The sequence below is a fragment of the Pleuronectes platessa genome, chromosome 17 (genome assembly GCF_947347685.1).
Source record: "Pleuronectes platessa chromosome 17, fPlePla1.1, whole genome shotgun sequence".
Taxonomy (NCBI): Eukaryota; Metazoa; Chordata; class Actinopteri; order Pleuronectiformes; family Pleuronectidae; genus Pleuronectes; species Pleuronectes platessa.
Genome location: NC_070642.1, coordinates 9,594,785 through 9,619,522, shown reverse-complemented (window position 1 = coordinate 9,619,522; position 24,738 = coordinate 9,594,785). Strand labels below are relative to the sequence as shown.

General features: G+C 43.9%; 1 protein-coding gene across 1 annotated transcript in view; it reads left to right on the top strand.

Moving 5' to 3' along the window:
- LOC128460258 (kelch-like protein 29) overlaps positions 1-24,738 on the top strand; it is a 146,652-nt gene that overhangs the window by 79,353 nt on the left and 42,561 nt on the right. The window contains exon 9 of the mRNA XM_053445355.1: positions 12,273-12,471. Within this exon, the coding sequence (XP_053301330.1) occupies positions 12,273-12,471 (199 nt within the window). The remainder of the gene's footprint in view (positions 1-12,272; positions 12,472-24,738) is intronic.

Genomic DNA, 24,738 nt, shown 5'->3' with positions numbered 1-24,738 from the left:
TTGACTCGGTGGCCCTGCAAAGTCACATGGTGCCACGAGAAGGCCGGTGCGCAGCTTTCAGGCGAACATACGATCCCCGTCATCCGTGTGTGGGGGGGGGGGGCCTCCAGCCAGCTCAGTTCAGTGGACTCCCGCAATCACACACTCTAATGGAGAGGTGCAGAGGTGAGTTACTCTGATGGAGTAGAGAGAAAAAAAAGAAAGAGAAATGGAACATTTTCCCGGTTGTCTGAACAACCCACCGCACTGGTTCATGAGAGGAGACACAGAGTCACCCCGTCTCCAAAGAGAGGGAGAGAGCAGGAGAAGAAGGAGGGGTGTGAAGAGAGCAAGAGAGAGAAGCGGAGCGAGACAGAAAGACCCGAAATAGCCGTGGAGTGATTGAGAGAGGAGAAAGCGGTGGCGAGAAATGAAGAAAGAGTGGACTGGAGAGAAAGAGCCACTGTGTTCTAATCTGATATCCAGTGGTTTGTGCTTCTGCGCAGAGGCATGACATCCAGGGAGCGGAGATGCGATTGAGCTCTCGGTCCAGCTCAACTTTCCTGCCCATGTGTGACCGGGAAAGAAAGACTCAAGAAACAACTAGCAGGGCCTGGTTCCGGCAGAGAGAGCAGGAGAGGAGGAGGAGGAGGGCAGGGAGAGGAAGGACTGCTTCCCTGATGCCACAGGAGAAGGTCATGCGATCCTAAAGGGCCGACTTTACATGCATGGCCCACCACCAGCTCATCACTCCCATGCTCCCTCGCCTCCGTCCCATCTGGCCGTTCGGAGGCAGAGAGCAGCGGAAATCACTCCCCCAGAAACTGTGACACTTTTTAATGACACGTCAGGGCAGAATGTCACAGCGCTGCCGAAGAGCTCAGGCAACACGGGGGGGGGGGAGCTCGAAGCCTTGAGCTAAGTTTGTATGCGTTTTCATTCGTCAGAGCGTGTGCGTTTGTGTGGGTCTTTGTGCGTTTTTTGTGTCTGTGCATGCGCTGTTGGTTGTAAGCTGCAGGCTACAGAGTGGAAAAGTGGCATATTGAAGGCGCTGGGTAAATAATATGCAATTTTCTCTCTCCGGTATGCTGTCACTAACATCCAATGGCACCAGGAAACGGGGCCTGGACATCGCTCAGAGACAGAGGAAGAGCACTGGAGTGTTGATAATGGTTTGCTATGAGACACAAAGTCACTGTATGAAAGACGACAGTTTCTTTTTTTTTGATTGAGTATCATTGTAGTTGTGTGCTGCCCTGCAAGCATCTGTATACATCTGTTTCTATATTCTAGAGAAAAAAGGGAAATGCCGAAGGGAATCTCTCACAGTTTTTTGTTATTTAAAAAAAATAAGAGAGGAAGTTTAGACAGATAAACACATCATTCAATAATGCAGCCCTAGGATAAATGATTTATATATATATACATATATAATGTACATATATTCTCTATAAACAGATTGTGCTCGTGAATATGCAGATATGTTGGCAAGTGATGAGATCTGGGGGGCGAAGGCTTCTGGTTTCTAGTTTGACCGATCACAGTCCGTGTGGAGACCAAAAGAGGTGGAACATGCGTCAGCCTTTTATTTAATTACCATTTATATGCAGATAGCTGTTCACTGAACTTTGCCTAAATGTTGCCTGGACCTGAAACACCTGCAAAAAGTGTTGCTGTTTGTTTGTTTGTTTAAGATGTAGACAAATCTTGTGGTTGAGTCCGACTCCAATCAGGTCGTACACCAAAAGGATAATAACTAAGAGTAAAAAGGTTCAAAGCTGAAAGGGGAAGGGGCGGTGCCTGTAGCTGTAACTACCCAAAACATTTTATGCTGCCCATAAAGGCTCATTCGTCATCAGACAACAGCCAATGGGCTCCAAGATTGATGCAGATATAACCTCTAAACACAGAGATACTGCTGCTTTGTACATTTGAGACTAAATCACTCTCCTCCCTGAATTTTCCGCACACTGCTCCCATAAGTCACATAAACAAGAGGCTGTAAAAAGAGTTCCCTGCATCGTGTTTCCTCTCTGAAGGTGCTGACACAGAGCGACCTGTCCTTCATTTCTCCCCGTCTTTTGTTGGGGACACCTCCCAGACACACGGCTCCAATTATAACAGGCCCCGTCTCTGCCAAATCCCTGAATAGGACCTCCATTACGCCTGATTTCAACATATTTCATAAAGGATCCTATCTTGCCAGGTGACATAACCTGACAAAAGAGGCAGATTAATTGGCTCTTTGGAAAGTGGCCAGCTAATGGAACAGCTAAAAAGGAGAGTTAATGGTGTATTTTCATGATAAAAAAGGCCACCGCTGCCATTAGCAAGGACCCACTGTCCACTCGTCAGAAATAACAGTGGCCTGCCCTAACATTTCTGGCTCCCCAGCCCAATTAATGCAGTTAAAGGTTTTATTTCATATGCTTAGGGTTTTCAAGTTACGAATTTGGGGATTTTTGTACAATTCATTGCTATTATGGTGATGTGATTCTTTTATTTCCCCTCCAATACTCATTAAGAAGAAGAAAATCATTTCCCAGAACAAATGATGCTATCATTATGTAGTTAGAGTGCAAAAAATTATCAATGGACAAAATAAATGCTTTGAGGCTGTTGAGGGATATAAACTGAGTATCGCTGTTTTACGATTCATTTACCTTCAAAACCGGGAATGACCCTTTCACTTTAAATTTAGCGCTTCTCTTTTTAAGCTCCAAGTTCAAAACAGACACTTTTCCCGATCGCACGCCCCAGTTAAAAAAAAGGTTAATTGTTTTTTTTTCTTCCTGAGATGAGGAGCTTCATGTCACAACAATCATCTTTGAAGAGGAAAGAGAAAGTGTTGAGTGGGGATGAATGTGACGCGGGCCACCGCCAGCATGAACTGTGACAAATAAGCTGCTCTTGACGGGACACGGCCCGGCAATGGAGATTGATGCAGCGAGCAGTCTGCGCTTTTCCTTCTGCTTCTCTGCCTCCTTTTCACTTTGTCTCTTTCTCTCCAACACACACACACACACACACAGACACACACACACACAAACACACTGGGACACTTGTACATCATCGCAAGTACTACTTGTGTGTTAGAGAGTGGACGGAATCTGATGCAAGCCAGTGGGCCCCGGACCTCTGTTCTCATCTGTGTCCTTTGTCGTCCCAGAGCGCACTCAGTCCTGATGTGTGCAGCCAGTTGAACCACAGCTGCTCAACCCTGGCGGCTGCACATCCAGAGCAAGTCGAAGGCATCTCATTTCCTCCGAGCTCTCTTGAAAACACAACAGAGTTGCACAAGCGATACGGTGCATGGAGAACAAACAAATTACACAGTCTTTTCAAAGGAAGCAATCTTCAGTTCTCCCAAGGTTCATGAGGAATCATAAAATTGTACTTATCAAAGGGAGAAATACAGAGTTTACGACTCAGGGAGTTGATAAAGAAGCCAGAAAGTTTTATGTTACAGCAAGAGGTCTTTCCTCCAAATATATTTTTGAATTAAAGAGCAAAACAACATTTTTGTGTCTTCCTCTCTGGACGAAATCACGCTGAAATAAGGCTCGGAGGAGAACACGTTGCACCTGTCAGTGGTCGCTCAGGGCAGCAGTCAGCATCTGTCCTTCGCTCCGTCTCCCTCCATCCCCCATCCATCCGCCCCTCTGGCTGCGCATCAGTCATGCAAGCGAAAAAATACAAAAAAAAAAAAAACGTCTACAGCGAAGCATCTCTTGAACCCAAACGAAGTGCCATTTGCGAGAGCATATTTTACTCATCTATAATCTGTTACCAGGAAAAAAAAGCAGGAGCATGTGTTTTCACACAGAAAAACCTGCGCTCGCTCAAAAAGGACACTGAGTCGTGGTCATCTCAGCTGAGTGGGTTTGTTAGCGACGTGAGGCTAAACATGGGCACACGCCCTATTGAACACACACGTGTGACTCAGTGAGTGAGTGAGAGAGTGTGTACGTGTGTTTTTTTGTGGGGACATTCAATGCTGTGTTTTAAGCAGCAGGTCGTCCATTTTTCACACTAAAGCAGACACACACTCCTATCTACCCAAAGCAAAGCAAATAGATACGACAATCCATGTGTCATTTATTTGATGCCGCTGTGGCACTGAATGTCTCACACACACACACACACACACACACACACACACATGTTTTGTTTGGCTGTGCAGCATAATTTTCCCTGGGAGTTTAGCAGTAGAGGCAATCTGACCGGGGCTGCAGAGCATGTGCATCTGCTACCGCTGAGGGTGTCGACGTGGTGTGTTTGTGCACTTGGTCGAGAGAGGAAGTCACAAGGTGTTATATGGGTTGCATATCAGAGTACAAGCTGATAAACATATGGACTTGTCATTGAAAACTCCAAGGAGAACGGAAGAGGGGGAAAAAGTGTGTGTCGGCGGAGCAGCTTCAAAGTAGCATCTCCATATGTCGTCAAGCTCCTGCAGATAACTTTCCATATGCTTTTTATTAAGTATGAGAAAAAGATCATAACATCATAGGCTCTGTATCTCTCCCTCTGTGCTGTAGCTTTTATGATTTGAATCCATTACATGTTACAAGTATACACAGATCGCTTGGATGAGTGGGCGAGAAGATGAAAATGACAGGTCACACCATTCGCCTGGTGAGACGGCGCTCGCTTTCCCAGTGCGTGCCGGTGCATGAGTGAGTGGCTGCTTGAGAGCTCGTCGGAAAGGGAAAGAAATGGAAGTCAGATGTATTCAGCCCCGCTCTCGTGTGCTGAGTGCACGCACGTCACTCATTAGCCTGGGTTTAGAGAGTATTCTCATTTACCTGGTTCATGTCACACATAGACAAAATAACAATCTAACCCTTTTAGCACAGCATCCATAATGGCGTGCACCAGAGGCATGCACTCCTCACTCACGGCACTTCCAGAGAGGATGGTAAAAGCCTCCATGCCTTTGCCTCTATCCAGATTTACCAGACTTTACACCTGAGGAAGGTTTCGCTCTGTTTAAATATCACTTCTGTTACTTACCTTTCGGATTAGCTCTTCAGATACAGCAAAACCTGCCTTTGGCTCACGGCAGAGACGTAAGAAATATTGACTTATACGCATAAAGCACAAGAATAAAGTAATTTCCCTTACTGAAGAAGTAAGCCTCAGTAGCAAGTTGGAAATATTATTGTAATCCCATGAGTTCATCTGCCTCAAAAAGAGGAGATTAATCCACACACGGGTGAAAGAATTTTAGCAGTTTGGGTTTTGATGTCAAAAGAAAGGGTGAGACAGGAAGAGAAGATGGAAGCATGAAAGGGCTAAACCATTTAGAGTTGGTTGTATGATATTAATGTCATTGTGCAGAGTGATGATCACTTCTAAAGAAGGACATTTTCTCTGTCTCCTTAAGACCATGAGACAATAATTACTTCACCCTTCAGAAACATTGTCAGCTGCACTTTCTGAAGAGACTTTCAAGGATATGTCTGCTCAATGAAGATAGATAGATAGATTGATTACTTTATTCATCCCCGAAGGGAAATTAAGTCATCATGGCAGCCGGTACATTTGAATACAATAAAATACAATACAATAGAATGAAATAAAAATTTTGAGGTAGAAAGAATAAAAACAGAAACACAAGATAAATAGGTAGATAAGGTGCAGTGGCAAGATGATGGTAATAGTACTGATGATATGCTGGTAATATTATTGTTAGACAGTATATATAAAAATAGTACAGTATATATAGTATATAAATATAACATAATATATATTTATATATGATAGTAATTATACCAATATAAAAGCAGTATATAGTAATAATAATAATGGCAGCAACAGTATATATAATAATAGTAAATATAATAATAATAATAATAACATGTACACATGTATAAATATGTGTATATAGACTTATATATACAAATAATATACAAACAGTATGATATAATATGATATGATATATAGTAGAGGTATAAATATAAGTATTTAGATAATATAATATACTATGAGTGTGAGAATATGTAGACAGAGTGTGCAAAAGACAATATTATTGTATAAAATGATATATAGTATCAATATGGTTTATATTAACACATATCACATATGATGTGAAGTAAGTGTTCCAGTATATGGAGCGGAGTGTTGCACAGGGTACACATTGCAAGGAGACAGGTATGTTTAGATGAGTTCTGTGATGGTGGCTCTGACAGAGGTAGATGAGTTGTACAGTCTTATTGCGGTTGGGAGGAACGATTTCCTGTATCGTTCCTTAGAGCAGCGGGGCTGAATGAGTCTGTGGCTGAAGCTGCTCCTTAGCTTGTCCAGTGTTATGTGGAGGGGGTGAGAGGGATTGTCCATGATTGCGAGCAGTTTTGCCAGCATCCTGTCCTCCACCACCTCCTCCAGGGTGACAAGCTTAGAGCCAACCACAGACTCCGCCTTCCTAATGAGTTTTTTCAGTCTGTTGGCATCCTTTGCCTTGATGCCCGCACCCCAGGACACCACAGCAAAGAAGATGGTGCTCGCCACAACAGACTTGTAGAACATCTGCAGCATCTTGTTGCAGACATTGAAGGACCTGAGCCTCCTCAGGAAATAAAGCCGGCTCAGGCCCTTCTTGTAGACGGCCTCTGTGTAGGTGGACCAGTCCAGTCCATTAGCTACGCTAACTGGAGCCCAATGATGATGTGTGTCACCCTTCAACTTAACAAATATGAGGCCAAATCTCCTCTTTAAGTGTTTTATTATTATTATTATTTTTATCATTAAAAGTGGTTTTCGTCATGTGCTTTGATTTTATTACTTCGCTCCATGTCCCATCTGCTAACAGGGAGGGAGCAGGGTTTATTAGTTACTCTGCAGCCAGCCACCGGGGCCAATCAAGATATTTTGACTTCACTTTTGGGATTGTTACCTAAATGCTAGCCTTGGCCTGCTTGCATGCTGATGTTCATCAGGTATAATGTCGACCATGTTCACAATCTTAGTTAAGCATGTTTGCTTGCTGACCTGTATAAGTTAGCACTAAACACATAGTACAGCTCAGGCTAAAATAAATGTCATTAGTTTTGTGTGTGATCAGTTATGAACTAAATTATTTGACAAAGTGAAAATTGGACATCCTGATGCTGCTCCATGGAGTCAGTGGGTTTCATGGGTTGTTGAGGTTTCGAGCTTTGATCAACGTTATTGAGTCGGTCCGACTGACAGACAATCATCTTAGGAACCTCGCTGCTAGCACGGCTAACTAGCTTACCTGTTACAGCAGACTGCTTTTCACTGCCATAACCATTAAACTGATTTGTAGTATTTTCAGAGACAAATAAAGAGCCATTTAAAAGCTTTGCAGAGCAAAATGAAATTAGTCCTCCCCCAGAATACATGGTTTTAGTATATTTTGTCAGTGGCAAGCAATTTAAAAGAAAACATGGGAATTACAGTGATTAAAAACCATAACAGGGATGAACCTGACCAGTTCCCCCTTGCACCTGACCCCCACTGTAGGAAGCCTGTATAACCGCTGCTGGTTGACTGAGCTACATTCAATTTGCATGAAAGCATGTGATTAGATGAGGGGCTGCCGCCGCTAATGGTTGCACCGACTGTCCATTTAACGTCCATGAGTGAATTGCCTGTCCTCCATGCCAGCAAATAAAATAATACAAATATAAATAAAAGACAAAGTAGCTCAAATTCCTCCCAGAAGAAAGAAGAGGAGGATAAGGAAAGCATAACTGTCTGTAGCAGTATCAGAGCGACAAGCAAATGTTCTTGGTTTTCTCTTAAAAACACTTTATTTCAAAAGATAAAGCACGAACCCTGAGTAAAGCATATCTGCAATCATTTCCGCTTGAGTGGTTTCAATGGCTGGCACGAAGCGAGACTTTTTTTTTTCTGTGGGGCCCGATACTTTGGATTTGAATATTAGCAGCGAGTGTGCAACTCTCCCTCATTTCCATGCCGATGTATGCGTGTGTGGGAGGAAGAGCGAGGAGCAGGAATGGAGGCGGAGAGAGAGAGAGACAGAGAGAGACAGAAAGTGAAAAGGAAGTGGGAGAGATAGTGAGTGAGTTAGAAATAGAGAGGAAGAGTATTTTTTTTTTCAGAAATAAAGGCATGGAGGGAGAGAGAGATGAGGGAGGAAAAGAGCCAGGAATTAACCCACCACACACACGCACGCACACACACACATGCGCACACACGCACACACGCACACACACGCACACACACACACACACACACACTCCATGCTTGTTTATTTAATCAGAGGTCAGCCTCAGTGATTTGACATTTGTCTTAATCTTCTCAACAAGATTTACAGTCAAATCAGCTTTTTGGCCAAAGACACCGGACCAGATTAACAACAAATATGACCACAAACAACACGTGATAACAGCGCAACACAGTCACGCTACAGACCTCCCTGCAGCAGCGTGTCCATCTGTCTCTCTCTGTATTCACCATGTGCAAATATGTGCATATGTGTGGGTGTGTTTGAGGTGTTCTCACTCTATGTGGTAGGAGTCCTTACCTTAAAAAAAACTACCTCCAGACCAGATGCTGCGTCTTTGAGGGAGTTTTACTGCCATTTTCAAAGATGTTTGGCAAGTGAAGACAGGACACAACAGATGTGGGTCTGTGTGTAGCTGAGGTTTGCAGATGGTACATATGCTTTTGTTTTGTTTTTACTTCATCTTAAGGTAAAGGAAAGTTAACTTGGCCAGTCCTCATCTTAGCCAAGTTAACATCTTAGCCAGTCCTCACTTTCTCAGAGGGTTTTTAATGTGTAAAGACTTGTCTTAAAGGTTTGATTTAGGTTTAGTTTAGGGTAAAGCATTTAGTTGTGTTGATTTAAATTAGAGTAACAGGCTAGGGACTGCATTATGCCAACGAGTGTCCTCACAATGATAGAAGTGCTCAGATGATCAGATGTGTGTTTGTGTGAGAAACAGCACCGATGGATGTGGGTGTAGTTTTCACCGTGTGCCAAGACAATACTGCTAATGAGAACATCTGTGTGGAGCTGTAACGCAGCTTCTTCCGTCCATCATGTCCTGAACTCTTGACCTGTTTGACTGGTTGTGCTCAGAGTTCACCTACTCTTTGAGTTCTGAAGGCAGCTTGCAGTGTTTCCCACAGTATTGGATTCTATTTGTAGGAGAAGGTGACTGGCTTCTTACTTCTAAATAAAATAAATAGCTAGACAGTGTGTACAGCTTCACTGCATCACGCTGTGTGGAAGAAATAATATGTTGGGGTCGGGTTGTTGCGGTTTGATGAGCTTACTGATTTGCAATGTGTCAGTGACGAATGCACCTCGAATGACAGACACTCAGATAGGGTCAGTCAAGAGACATACAGGGATAGTGAAAACTTTATGGATTTATTTAAGGTCCACAAGAGTGAAATCAATGTGCAACTCAGCAGTGAAATAAGATTTATCCCATTTTAATAGTAAAAAAAAGTAGAAAATCAATATGTGGCTGCAAATGTTAATTTGTGGTGGGCCTCACACACACAAACACACACACACACACACACACACGCACACACACACACACACACACACACACACACACAGATATCTTTCCCAGGAAGCACTGCACATGAGGCAGGGAAACTCTTAATTGGTGATGCAAAGTTAATACACCGGCACACATTGACAGTGGCAGGTAATTCAGTCTCCAGCCCTCCTGAGTTTGCATGTAACACACACAAACCCCCAAAGAAACATCTATGTGCATGGCCCTTCGCTCGACTGTCCACTGTTGAGAGAAGGAGCAAGTTTTCATTTTGCACGTAACAGTGGCTGTTTGAGCACATTTATTTCTACCATGGCACTGAGATCACCTCCTGGCTGAAACTGCAGCATATGCAGTTTTAATTTAGCTCTGAGGGTCAGGACGGTCAGGGGTAGACCTATTTCAGGTGACCCGCAAATCTCATGAGCCAAAATCGACCTTAAAATACATTAAAGTTGAGTCCTTAAGTCGGATATGTCTTTTTAATATTAATAACACGTCATAAGATCCAAGGAGGTGAGGTTGAGGCAAAACCTGAGGAAGTTTTGGTTGTAATAGAAAAGCAAAGCAGGAAGCCTGAAGCTTAAGTCGCCTCAGTCTGTGTGTGACATGACTCAGTGATTACTGGGTCAAATCTCGCACTATAGGGGAACTTTAATTGGAGGCAGTAGCTTATCCTGAGCTAGTGATTCTTCCCTAAAGAATATCTCTGTATGCTAAGCAGCTTGCTTTGCTCTCACCTTCTCACTGCGTTTGAGCTGAGGCGCTGGGAGCGACCGTCACTGTTTATGTGGGTATTGAGCTGTTTGTTTGATAAACTGTTGGGTAAGCTGTGTGCGCTCGGGAAAGAGAGGGGCGAGCGTTTGGCTCCGAGCTCGCTCGCTGAGAGGAAATGTCATCAGCAGATTTCTTTGACTGGCGCAGAACCGTCACATCCTCTCTCCCGTCCTCTCTTCAGTCCACTTCAGTTCAGTTAGCTTGTCTTTTCAATGTCCTTGTCCCGCCACTACTCTCCCATTCCTGTGTCCTCCCCTCTCGTCTGTCCCTTTCCCCTCTTGTCCTCCTCTTTGTCCCTCTCCTGTTATCTTCTGCTGTCTTATTTCCTCCTTTCTGGTCCGATGCGCCCGGGACACTGGCGGCAAACAAATGGGACACAGGCCAGAGGAGGAAACAAGGCCTCAGGTGGGAGAGGGAGATGCTTAGGCAGAGTGTCAGCTTATCATTTGTTCTCCCCCTGAATAATGTTTTCTGCGAGTGTGTTGTTCTGTCGCTCTCCCTCTCGTGGGCTCGGTCACGCTGCTCTGAGCCGAGAGAGGTCAGCGGGGGTCGGTCTCCGTCCAGCTCCCTGTCGCTCCGTCCTCACTTGTTTGCAGCTTTTACTGTCGACACAGATGAGACTCCCGTGGGGGTTAGAGACCAGCACACGTACACATGTACACAATCACAGAGAGAGCAGGAGGAGCTGTAGAGAAAAGTTGCCATGGGAACAGGCTGTCCTGTGTCTGAACACCTTTATGATATAGCATATATAAATGGTAAATGTATGCACACCCAGTGGTGGAACAAACAAGCATACACACAAATACTCAATTCAATTCAAATTTGTTTGTATAGGACCAAATTACAACAAACATCATCTTTACAAAGTAAGGTGGAGACGCACATAATGTATATAATATATATATATACACACACACACATATTGTATGATGCTATGGTCAAAGATTTGTTTTATTATCAGGTTCCTCACTCTTGAAGCTCCCTCAAAAGAAAAGGTGCCAATATAAAGCTACAATAGGGTCAACATGTGTCAGATTTTTGTTCAATGTTCAAATCTGTAGCAGGTAGTGTCTCCGGGCTAGAAACCGTTACATGAACCATTATAATAACAGAAGTGGGTCTCGATTTAGCTGCTGCAGACAAATAGCACTCTGAAATAATCAGAAGCAGAAGGTGCAAGTGGTGAGATATTCCCTGACATTTTATTTTGGCTCTTGCGATGTAGCAAAATGCACATATAAAAGTGGGATGGTGAGCAGATCCTGCTGAAAGACATTTGCCAAATTTTATATCTGTTATCTCTTTATCCAAAGTTCAACATCTCCATTGAAGAATCAGAAGGTTCTCGAGTTTCTTTCACTTTGTTTTTGAAATGTATTGAAATGAGTAAATACACAGATAACGGGGGAACACATGATAAAAGCTTATCTGTGTTTCGAAGGGTATTTTTCTTGTTTGTCTTGCTTTGCCAGGGCATCTTCTCCTGCACGAGTACAGAAATAGAACTCTGACACGTGCAGGGTGTTGAACTGCAGCTTTGAGGGCCTGACACTGACAGTAACTGATCTAAGGGTCTCACTGCAAATAGGTTTTCACACTCCAACAGCCCCATGCTTTTATAAAATATCACATGAGATATTCCCTATCGTCTTAAAAAATAAATAAAAAAAAGGGTTATTTGGGTACAGGGAAAAAAAAAAATCCTATAATGAGATTGGGAGTTAATCCAGCTGTTCTTTGAGGGAGATGTTAGTGTCTTTGTTCACTGACTCTGATCCAGTGTGTTTTTATCTGCTATTTGCTTAATGCTGTTCATGTAAAATCTGTTTGATCATTGCTGGCACATTCACTCAGTCTCAACTAGTTTAGACGTCTGCAGACACTGTTTTATTAGTGGTTGCTTTTGTTTTCTCTTTATTTTCTCCACACTCGTTGATTGCTGCCTGGAACATCCCACTGGCCTTTTTTCTAAAACATGAATTTCCATCTCTCTGTTGGTCTCCTCAGCATTTATCAGAGCTGCTGGCGGTGGTGCGTCTTCCCTTCATCCACCCGTCCTACCTGCTGAACGTGGTGGACAACGAGGAGCTGATCAAGTCGACGGAGGCGTGTCGCGATCTGGTCAACGAGGCCAAGCGCTACCACATGCTGCCCCACGCGCGGCAAGAGATGCAGACGCCCAGGACCCGGCCCAGACTCTCTGCTGGTAAGCACACACTCCTCACATGTATAGGCAAAGATAAACTGAATCATCTTTAGCCAGGGTGACAGTAGAAGAAGATAGGTTCATGATCTGCCATCTACTGGTGTATTTGATTCAGAACACTTATTGGAGCTCTCTTCATTTCAACACGGAGGCAAGTCAGTTATTTGAAATGGGCTTTTCTATCTTGGGAGTGTCTCGTCTCGCGGTTACATTTTTAGTCACGCCATGACACCAGACTCCAAACACAATCTGCCAAACGCCGTGAGAATGAACACATTACAAAACATCTCAATAAATTATAAGACATGTCGAATTGAAATACAAGTGAACACAGAAGGATGCTCAGCCAGACATGACACGGAAGGACATTTACTGATTAAATGAACACTTTGATGGACACTTGGCGTGACCAAAGCTCTTGAAAAGTCCCTTGAAAGTCTTATAGAGTGGTCTTTAAAGTCCATTTGCCCTCTGGTAACCTTAAGACGCGAAAATAATGTAAATGAATGAAAGTAGCAGATCCTCATGGCACATCGTTCCACAATGAACAACAACAACTTTAGTTCCAGGCAAGAAATGTACAATATGGGTTATTACAACATTTTAGTATTTTAATACATCATTTTAAACTTTCATCAAATGAATCATGAATCTATTTAAATCTTTACTGCGTAGAATTATGATGTAGCTTGATTAACATTTATCAATGTATCGTGACTCAGACAATTTATGTAACCCTACTTATTTGCTCCCGTAAACAACCATCCACTATTCATAATATTGGAGGTGATACAGTGGTCAAGGAGTCGCTGACTTGCCGTTGCAGTGTATTCATTTGTGCCCACAGCTGGAAAGCCTTGGCTTAGAGCTCCGTGATGTTTTCCACACAATGGTTAGAGGGTAGTATTTCCAGATGACCATTTTTTTTACTTTCCACTATCAAACCACTGTTCTTCTGAGGCCGAGCCTGACAGAGGCTACCAGCAAAGCTGAAAGTCGCCAAGCAGAACATTGGCTTCCCGTGGTTTCTGTGTGCTCCTGAGTTCTTTTACAGCGAACATGTTAACATCTCCTGTTACAACTTCTGAACGCCAGCGAAGGCGCGGCCGGGTCTCTCCTCGCTTCCTGAGCAGCCCAGCCAACCGGCCCCTGTCCAACTACCGCCGATGTCCAAGCCATGGAAGACCCGTGTTTGTTTACATCGTTAAAATCAAAGAATCATTCATGGAAATTGGAAGGCGCCTGCAAATTGCTTTTGGCTGTTGGATTCCCCCCCCTCAGGTTGGCCAGGGACCTCGTCTTTCCCCCCGTAAAGAGCCGCCTAATTGCAGCGTCTGCCCGGCGTTATGAGCCTCGCACACCTTACCATTCAGCAGGGGTCATTTTCTGCTTGGTAGAATAAAGATAATTGCCTAACAAATGGCACTTTATGCGGAGGTCAGTTTACCAGCCGGCTCTCGTTGTCCATCCAATGTGTGTGTTTGTGAGTCAACAAACGCTGGGGGAATTGCGTTAGGTTAATATTTTTTGCATTCCTAATTGCCTTTAATGCAGTCGCACGAGGGTTTATAAAGAGTCGTTTGCCTCTCTCGAGGAGACATTTGTGGCTTTACATGCGCACAGCGTTGTCCCATTACTCATCCTCGATCCAGTGGTTTGTCTTTGTTCTCAGCAGTTTTCTCCAAGCGCTTTCTGCCAGGGCCCATTTCATAGTGTTTGGTATGTGCATATCATATACGTCCTACAGCCCCATTATGCAGGCTGAAGTGAGTATTGATTCACAGCAGCTTGTGGCTCTGTACAACAGAATTATATAAATGCATAAACGCTGCTGGGATGAATACATTCATGATGCATTATACCCCGATGGCTTAGGGAATGAGAAATATATGTACGTTTTCCACGTCAAGTTTTGAACTCCTGCAGCTGAAGTTGTTATTAAGACTGGAAAAGGGTGCTGAGGGTTTGTATCAGTGTGTTTGTGTGTCTATTTCATGAGGTTGAATGTGTACGTGCTGATTCTTTGTACGGATAAATAAGAACCTACTTCAACATTTTGTTCCGTTGTGTGTATTCCTGAAGGCCTGAGCATGTTATTTTTTTTTTTCATGCCTGAGCATGCATCTGTGTGTCGGCAGTCGTAATTGTTTGTGTGCATGCATGTGTTGCTCAGCCATCTGCTGCATTGGACAGGATGGGCCCAGCACAGCGGGGGGGCACCGTCACTGGGACTGCAGGCTAGACGTCGGGGACTGGCACGTGGACATGCAGGACAGAGAGGAAGATTCAATAAAGGCTGGTAGGAGAGCTCGAGGCCGCTGAACAATGTGGCTGCCGTGCAGAGGACAAGAAAGGGACGGGACGTGGGAGAACAAGAGGAGAGGTCGGGACGTGGTCGGAGGGAGCGAGGCGGAGAGGGAGCCGCGGGGATCGGGGATGAAATTTGAAGGGCAGACGTTTGGTTGAGTTTATTCCTGGAGCGTGTGTCTACTTGTGTAAGCAGTAAGCGAGCGTGTGGGCGTGCGTGTTTCTGCGTGTGTATGTTAAATGTGCGCAAGCAGATGGGGCGCCACCTGAGCTCGGTTGATAAGTCTGTCAGGCGGAAAAAAGAAAGGAAAACTGCCATCCGTGAAGCACTTCTTGCTGAGCACAGTCAATCTGTGAACTTGTGAGTCGCGTGCATATGTGAATGTATTATAGTGGGAGTGTTTGTGCTCGTGCGGTGTGTGTGTGTGTGTGTGTGTGTGTGTGTGTGTGTGTGTGTGTGTGTGTGTGTGTGTGTGTGTGTGTGTGTGTGTGTGTGTGTGTGTGTGTGTGTGTGTGTGTGTGTGTGTGTGTGTGTGTGTGTGTGTGTGTGTGTGTGTGGACACTTGTATAAAGTGAGTCAAACGTTCTGTCTTTTTGCCAGTGATATATATTAAAGAATTTTTTTTTTTGTGAGACAGAATTTGAATTAACACTAATAGAAGGTAAAGTATGTAAATATATATTAATACTTGAACATTGAAGCCAGTATCAGTGTTTGGAATAGCAGTCGTTTTAAAGAGCAACTTGCAGGTTGGAGATAGCAGCAAATCAGTGTGTTGGGGAATTCTAAGAAATATGTTCAGATTTGTTTGCTAACATTAATAATGTTAATAATAAAAACTACAATGAAAATCGTAAGAGCGCAAACCTCCACCAAATCCCAGCAGTCCCCTTTAGTTCAATCAGGCTCACCAAATTAAACACGCTCATAGATATCAGTTCCCTAAATATGCCTTTTCAACTAAATCCTGTAAGGAATGTTGGAGACAGAGAAAAAATTATTCCTGGATCTTCCCCATGATCTGGATCCGCACCTCAATGAAATAAATTCTTCCCTGACTCACACAATGTCCTTCTACCAAGGTTTGTGGGAATCTGCTTGGTTGTTGCTGTGTAATCTTTCTAACAATAGGACCGTAGGTTAGTATAGATCTTAGTATAGACCTATAGGTTAGAGTATATTGTTGTAGGAAGTCAGACACACAGAATCATGGTCAGCATCCCCCCTCCCCTCGTCTTCAGGCTTTTTCAAAGCTAAGCCACGATTCAAGGCTGCTGGCTATTCTCTTCTTCATATTGGAGACAATTGAATCTTTTCGTACTCGAAAAGATTCAATTTTTACTCGAGAAAGAAAAAAACACGTATTTCGTTGTCAAACTGTTCCTTTGAAGGGAACTGTGAAGAACATTTGGAAAAGTAAAGTCAGTTCTTTCATACCAGTGGCCCTGTGTGTAGATCCCCCTATCTCTCAACATTCAACAAATAGAACAAGGACAACATATGCTGTGGGAGGCCATTCATGCACTGTACATACATATATATATGTATATGTGTGCTTTAGTCTGTATTTATTTCTACAGTGTGTGAGTGTTGAGTGATACAAAATGCTGTATATTGAAGCCCTGTATTGTGCTTGGATGAGTGAATGTGACTGGTGCTGTGAAGGGCTTTCAGTGGTTGATAACACAATAAAGCTCTCCATGAAATACAGTGTGTTTACATATTTGTGATGCGCTGAAATAGGCAGTGACACATTATTTTGTAAAGTCGTTACAGCAAGTGGGCAATTTACTCATCCAGCAGACCCAAAGCAACAGTAGCATTAATTTAAGTCAACTGACTAATATGCTGTGTTTCTAATATTGACTCTGCTTTTATCTCTGTTTAGTTTTCACCAGCTCCTGAGGGAAATATCTGTTGCTTTTCAGCTGCTGAACGTTCCACTGTGTTACCATCCAGTCGTAAACTTTGTCTGACTGCCACTTGGTGCTGGCTAGGTAGCAGTGCAGTGGGTGTAGAGAGCTTGTTTTTGCAGGGAACTGTTCCCTGCTGCTGCTGCTGGAGAAAAACAATCCTGCTGATAGAGAAGTGGGAGTGAATTTAAAACAGTGAAGTTATGGGACGTAAAAACAATCCAATTAGTTAGAAATATAATGCTGTAAGTCTCCGTAGAGCTGCAAGTGCAGAGTCGCTAATCACGGATTCTTTACTATAGTGACACCTTTTACATCAAATGACATGTTGTCCTTTTATCCATTTTTAATAATGACCAAAGCCGCTTTAAATATTTTACAATGACAGTTTAAAAACCAGGTGAATCGTTGATAGCAGTTTGAAATGTGTTGGGAAAATCTGTCTTATTCTTTATTTACCAGTGTCATGTTGTTTTTTTTCATCTTAAACCTTTTGTATCACATAAAGGATAAGAAAGCTCTGAATATGAATATTAATGGCTTATGAATATACACCCTGCGATGTGTTCAGGAACGGCATCGACATGTTTTTATCCAACGTAAAAGACTGATGCTTAATGAGCCATTGCTGCATTAGCTGTAAGCCCTAAAAGCAGCTTTTCTATTAGAGCTGAATATAGAAGCGTTTTCCGCAGACCCGTTAACTGTCTTGTTTGCTCAGGTTTTTCCTCAAATTGAATCCTGCTGTGCTGCATTGTTGTAACTCCGTTCTTTTCCTTAATTGCCCAGTTTTTATTGAATGTTAATTTTTTATAGCACAAGCTCTGGAAGGTTCTGCCCTATGGAACCAGCATAAAAATGCCCCATGTACTGACGCTGGACAACATCTGCATACAGCTGTTTTCCTCTCAGAATTACGACGAGGCAACGGTCGTAAAAGTCTAACCACCGAGACATAAAGTTTATTTTTGCGTCGCCCCGCTGACTGGAAATGAGACAGTTCACTTTGCACCTACTTTGCATTCTGGAGCGTTTAACTCAGTGAATGGTGTTCACATTAATTTTATTAGATTGGTAATTAAGGGCCCCAAAAAGATATTCGGCATACAAATTGCTTTGTGTAATCCTCAAACTTAAACATCATTTCAGATTTAAAGAATGCTTTGTACACTTGGGTTTCTAATTTGCGTCAGAGTGTGTGTTCAGTGGAGTGTGGCTCGGCCTGCTATTTTCTAACACACCCTAGAAACGGTCAGTGTTTATTTGGGCCTTTTCTAGTCTTGATGACCACGTGAAACACCTCACAGTAGCTCCACCCATTCATCCATTCATGCAGTGCATCTATGTGCAGCACTTCTCTACCATGCATCACTTATACCCCTGAGTGAGCAGGGCTGTCAGCGATTTAGGGTTCAGTATCTTGCCCAAAGGCACTTAGGCATGACCGGGGGAATTCGGGATTGAACCCCCAACCCAGCAACCCTGAATCCAGCAGGACATTGACGATGACTGATTTTGGGTCTGAACCTGAAACGGGACCAATGTTTTCCCCGATTATGATCAATGAACCAAATTTTATTTGTACAGCCACTTATCAAAAATCGGAAGTTTTCTCGTAGCACTTAACATGATGCAACATCCTCTGCCATCAACTCTCGACTAGAGTGAGGAATAAACAACTTAAAAACACATCTAACATGACCAAACCTGAAACATTGTCCACACGTGTAGATGCCATATTTTGTTCTTATTATATACTATATTTCCATCCTCAGTGTTCTGCTGCCGTAGTGAACTCCTCAGGGCGGAAGCGAGGATGTAGCTGTTGTCTTGTTAACAGCCTCGTGACTGTTGCCCAGAGAGGAGTCTTGGTTAAAGTGAAAACGATGAGAGCCACATAGTGAATCCTCTGTATTCTGCGTACTGTATGTGTACCCAGTAGCTGCTAATTGGTTAATTAGAGTGTGGATGTGCATCTGATTAGATGCCATTAGACTTTCCAGGGGATCGGGGGGGGGGGGGGGGATCAGCCACCAGGTGCTGGGATTTTCCTCACAAACCTTTTTTTTTTGGTCTGAAGACAAATGACGCGCTCTGGTTTCAGTGATGTTTACCTCCTCATGTGTTTGTTGTGCTTTAAAGGAGCGAGAAAAAGTTTTCTTCAGTACACATGATGTGTGCAACTTGCACGTGCAGCGGCGAACCTCTGGGTCATGCTCCCGTTTCCTCGTCTCTACATGTGTCGCTGTGCTCAGCTCAGAAGAGGGAGGAGAGCACCAGGGCAAACTGTTAACTCAACCCAGCCAAGTGGAATAGCACTCAGACAAATGAGCTGTAATGACTAGGAGACACAGGGGTCCAGCTCAGCTCACACTGTTTCTCTGTCTCGCTTGCATACGTGCGCGCGCGCACACACACACACACACACACACACACACACACACACACACACGCTGTTAAACCTTTAAGTACATACACTGTGGAAAGGAATCCTTAAACAGTGGCTGCACTCTTTCCGAGTCTGTCTCTGTCTCTCTCCGTCTACTTCATCATCTGTAATCAAGTAATCATGAGTCTAAAGGCGGAAACGCAGCAGCAGCATTAAGAGCCACTGAGAGGAGATGTTGAAGATGCAGCAGGTTCAAGATGTTTAATGTGAGTGCAGCACAGAATTCTGGGCCCTATACATCAGCAGTCTCTGGAGTCTCTGGGCCCCCTTCCTCTCCTGGGCTCCATCCACACCACCACATCAACTCTGATACACACAACCTTAGCATAGAGTTTTAGAGCCCCTGAAATGTAGGAGTGTGGAAATGCTGCTGATCCAGTTGGGGCTGCGTTTTAGTATCGACAAGCAGAAAAGGAGATCTTTGGCTCACACCCGCTTGCTGACTGGGTCTTTTCGTCTCGTCAGGCTCCCATGACTCCCAGTCCAGAAGCTAAGAGCTGCTGGGCAGCTAAAGTCTGCTTTTAACATTGATGCAACTGTTTAAGTGTGGAGGACACCAGACGTTAGTCAAAGTATCTGCGAAGATTCCTGTGTCCAGCGGAATGTCACGAAGTAGAGCGCATAGCCCCGTCAAGGGCCAAAAGTAAAACACAGGAAAATACACATCGAGTTATGCATATTATGAATCTGTAGTGTTTTTTATAGTATAGTATAGTCACTAATGAACTTTTAAAGAAATACTAACACAGTGATGTGTGTGTGTGGGTCTGCACAGTGGGAACATTTAAACCCTCTTAGCTCCACAGTAACTTACATTTACTGTGCGATACTCTCACTGTGGCTCGATGAAGATCACTTGGAGAATCAAGAACCTTATTTTCTTCATTAAGTATTTATCATTCCCAAGAAACAAGACAATACTACACAAAAAACATCTTAGTTGTCTAACCCCTAAATTAAGACATTTTTACTTTACTGCATAATAAACGACAACTGAAGAAAACTTCACTGGAGTCGTGTTTTATTTAGAAACAAAAAGAATCAGAATTCCAGTAAGCACTGGCTTTTGATCTCTCTCAGGAGCCAAGACCACAGTCTAAAGGTTCAAAAGCATATAGGCCTTAAAGCTAAATTATTCAAACGTCAGAAAGATGTAAAAAATAACAACAGCAATGTGTTGTGTTTACTGAGAATATGGTTATAATGAGTCGTTTGTAACCAGAATGGCACACTGTAGAACACACAAGGCCCAACAGTCCTTAAATTCAATCATGCCTTATAGTTAAGCCGACAAACGATGCAATCATGAAATCATAATCTCCGCTGCAAAAGTATTATAGTTTTTATTGTGCTGTTCTCTGAATATTGGGTGAAAATGAAACTGTCACTGCTCTCAGGGCTGTTTCTCAAACCGAGGGCCAAGTGTTTCACAATGTTGAGCTCTGTTAGGTTATGTTAATAAATGTGCCATATGACGTTGTAGCTGTGTTGCTATTTAATTTATGCTAAATATCAATATGCTTCAAGCTAAAATCCTACTTTGCTAATCTTCATACAAAGTTCAGTCTCATCTGATTTATTCAGTCAATTTTAATTTACAAAAACAAACTTCTCACTCCGGGCTTGAGGGCCCTCTCCCATTGGGGCCCAGGGTTTCCCTTCCTCTGAAACGCCCCTGCAAGCGCGTTCATTCCTCAAACATGAATTTGCATTAATAGAATAATCAGTTGGAAGCTCCCCCGTAAAATAGATTTCATTTATTTTCTTAAACCCAGACCAGAACCTTGGCGTGTGCCGCAGCAGGGTTTGAGTTGCTCCCTGAATTCCTCTGGAAATGTTGATATCGAGTGTTATTGACCGTTTTACATTCCGGCAGCTGAAGGACAGCCAAAGTAAAACAGTGCGCTGGTTGTACGGTGTGTTTTTTTTTTAAATGGCTGGAATTTATTTTAACAGCCCACACAATAGCTTGGCTTGCGTCACCCCTCGGCATGTAGATAATAAAGCCGGGGCTGTTCCGCCAGGTCTGAGGCCCCTGAAGCGTGACGTTCATCTACACGTTCACACCTCCTTGGTTCCTTGGAGAGTGGCCGCAGCGCACCACCGCCACCGCAAAGAGAAGGACCACACGTTTCACACTTTGTGAGCAGCATAAATGCTCATCAGATGAATTTCCTCCCAAGTCTGACTCCCACTGCTTCTGGCCCGGCCCTGATTAACACCGTCCTCCCGATCGCCCCGACCTCTTTTCAACTGTTCCCTGGTCAGTGCTGACAGACGCTCTTTTTCATGCAATAATTGAATTTATTTGTAGTCTTTTCTCTCCGGTTGCACATCCTCGACGTTAACCATTAAGTGAGGTGATGGCGACGGGGGAGGCTGTCAGCAGGTTGCAGAGACGTTTCCAAGCTTTGTCTTTCTTATGTCAGGATTATGGTTGATAACTGTCCTGCTCTGTGTGATTATTCAGCCTGGTTTGTCTTTTTAGAGCCACTGCAGCGTGAGGTTACTCCGTTTCACCTCTCCAGCTGGAAGAGCGGGATGCGGGGAGAATGTGCCAGAAATGTCTTAATCGATCAGAGTGAGGAGTGCCCTTCAGCGGAGCCTCTTCCGATTTTATTTCTGGAGTCTAAGATTGTATTCGAGGAAAGAAACGGAGCGAGTGAACCGCACAGAGAGAGAGAGAGTTGGACGCAGCTAGTCGCCGGAGAATTGAAGTATGCGTCTCTGATATTTTCGCGGGGGCTTATCAGTAAAAAATCTCGAGCAAACACATCTATCTCGGCTCATAAATGTAACATGAAGGCAGTAAATCCAGATTAGATAACCTTTGGCTCTAGATGTCTGAAGGAGCTGTAGCCAAAATTAAGTTTCTGTCCTTTTTGACCTTTTGACTGGTGACCACTGTCAGGTTGAGTTATCGAAAAGGAGGAGGAGGAGGAGGAGAGGTGTGGGAGGATGCGGGTGAACAATCGCTCCGGCTGTTGCCAGAAAATTTGACTCATTCTCTTCCGAGAGCTGCTGTTCGTGCTCGGTGCCGAAGCAAGCAGCATTCACAGGAACACGGATCAGCCTAAGCATCTCTCATAGCACATCTGGCACTTTGACCCGCTGTACCTGCTGCAAGGCTGCAAAGCTATTCCTCATCCAATATTCAGCAGACAGACCGAACCTGGTTAGAGCTTTATCACCGCGTCTGCTGATGGTGCAGATCCGTTGTTCAGACTGCGTGTGCATGGGCGCCCTGTATCCATCAAATCACAATGTATGAGATTCAAATCTTGCAAAAAGTTGGAAGGTTCAACGAAATTGCGAGAAAACATTTCCTCAGACTCCACCAGTTGGGTCTAGATGTGCTGATACTGCAGTTTATTTACCCCCCCCCCCCCCCCCCCCGCCCACAGATTTTGTCCCTGAAATTTGTGTCAACGTTCCAACACAAGATATGGAGGGGGAAATGAAATTCCATGTGCACTGCTCACAGCATTGAATATTACATTAGAAAAAGTCAACAGCAGCATCGCTTTCCGGTGACAGTGTCCCTGTACCTGTGGAAACTCCACAGAACAAACCCTGCAAAGTTTGCATCGGGACTATTTCTTCAGCAAAAAGTTGTTCCAGCAAAAAGTGTTCACAGGTAGAGAAGGTATGTAGATCATTCTGAGCGTTGGGGACACGATACTAGCGAGTATTTTAAAAATGAATGTGACAAAGCTGCAAGGACCACGAACCAGATTACCAATCACTTTCATTGTCATGTCCCTTCTACAGGAGGCCCAGATGATTTCCACATCTTCCCCGAGGCCCAAATAGCCACAGAACAATTCATGTACATCGCAAATATGTATTTATTATCACGGTTACTTAACACAAAGTGACAGTAACGTCTAAGCTTCGGAGTGGACAAAGGCCAAAACAACAAACAAACATATTGGTATAGAAAACAAACATCAGAATAATATGTAGATATCAACAAGTTAAATTACAATAACTAAGACTTACTAATACAAAACCAGGGGAAAATGTAGTAAAAACTATATGCATGGAACAAAAGGATGATGATGATGCAGTGTGGGAGAGGAGGAGGACATGAGACGTCTTGCAGCTCCACTGCGACAGTCTTTCACGTTGCAGCGGGCCAATCAGCTGTAAGGTGCATCACTCAAACATATCAACCACACACAAGCGACCACAGTCATAATGATTGTCAAAACTTGTGAGTCAGTGATTCCAGTCAACTGACACTTGAGGCCATGTTAAATGTTTGTCTCCGCTTCCAAGTTTGACAATCACAGCAGCACAGCTTTGTTGCTGAGCAGAAGCTCAACAGACACAAACACACCAAATCATGTGCATGCATACACACCGCGCCCTCCCCGGACCCGGACATTATTTTGGAGCCTTTGGCCCCCTGATCCTCACCATAGCAAATCAACACCCTGGGAGAGAAATCTTAGGATTACAAAAGGAAGAAAAAAAAAGTCAAAGAGAGAGAGGCAGCAGAGATAAGAGGAAATGGACCGGCAGTGAGATATAAATGGCTCTGAGCTGTGAGAGTGCAGGTGTCACTGTGGCCGAAACACGTAGTGAGTTAAAGCTCCAGTTAAACACTGTATAACAGCTATATTTGCACATATGTATACAGGTGTTGTGTACATTTACATCACACATCTCATCAGACTAGAATAAATTGTTTTCAAAATTTCATCTGTGATTTATCTGTTGGATTTCTGGCTGCAAATTGTCTTGAGGATAATGGTGGAGTTGAAACCGAGCTCCTACCCTCATAAGATCTGTGATTTGATGATTTTAGCTCTTTGGACCTTGAACTGAGATTATGTCAAAAGCCATTTCCAAAGTCAAATATGAACTCTTGAAGATGGACTTTGAGGGGCTGCAAACTAGCGGGTGACTCTCTGCTGCCATGTGAAGCAGCCAGGCATGGATTTCTCGAGCTGGGTTGTAACCTTTGATTCAACTTCCTACCCAGAAAACCCCGCAGTGTCCCTTTGACTGGAGCCGACGTATGGCTGGTTAAATGAGGTGAATAACAGGAAGCGGTGAAGGAAGATGAAAAGGAGAATATATATTGGAAAGACACAGCAAAGGATCCTGGGGTTTGAGGGAGACAGACTTGCAGAGAAAAAAGAGAGCTAGAGCAAAGTCTCCCCCTTGGGTTTCCAAAGAGAGAGAGAGGGAGGTGTTAACCACAGGGTAAAAGAGAAGAGGAATAAGGGAAGCAGGGTCCCAGCATGGGGCAGAGAGCAAGGAGACACATAGCAAGGTGAGATAAGGCCCAGTGTGGCAGCTCGGGGAAGAGGAAACCACATATATCCGTTCTGTCTTCATCTCTCCATCAGTCGCTCCTCTTCCCAAGTGACTGTACATCCGTGCGTGTCTGCATGCGTGTGTATGTGAGGACCCAGCTTGTTCTAGCACGGGGGAAAACGTGGGCAGCGTGGCTCCTGTCACGGACGGGTTTCATTTAGTTGGGAGTTGAGAGGAAGTAACACAAAGTACTGTCAGGGTGTGTGTGTGTTAGTGTGTGCGTATGTACAGCATGTGTTGGTGTGTGTCACAATCCGTGGGCGGGCGTC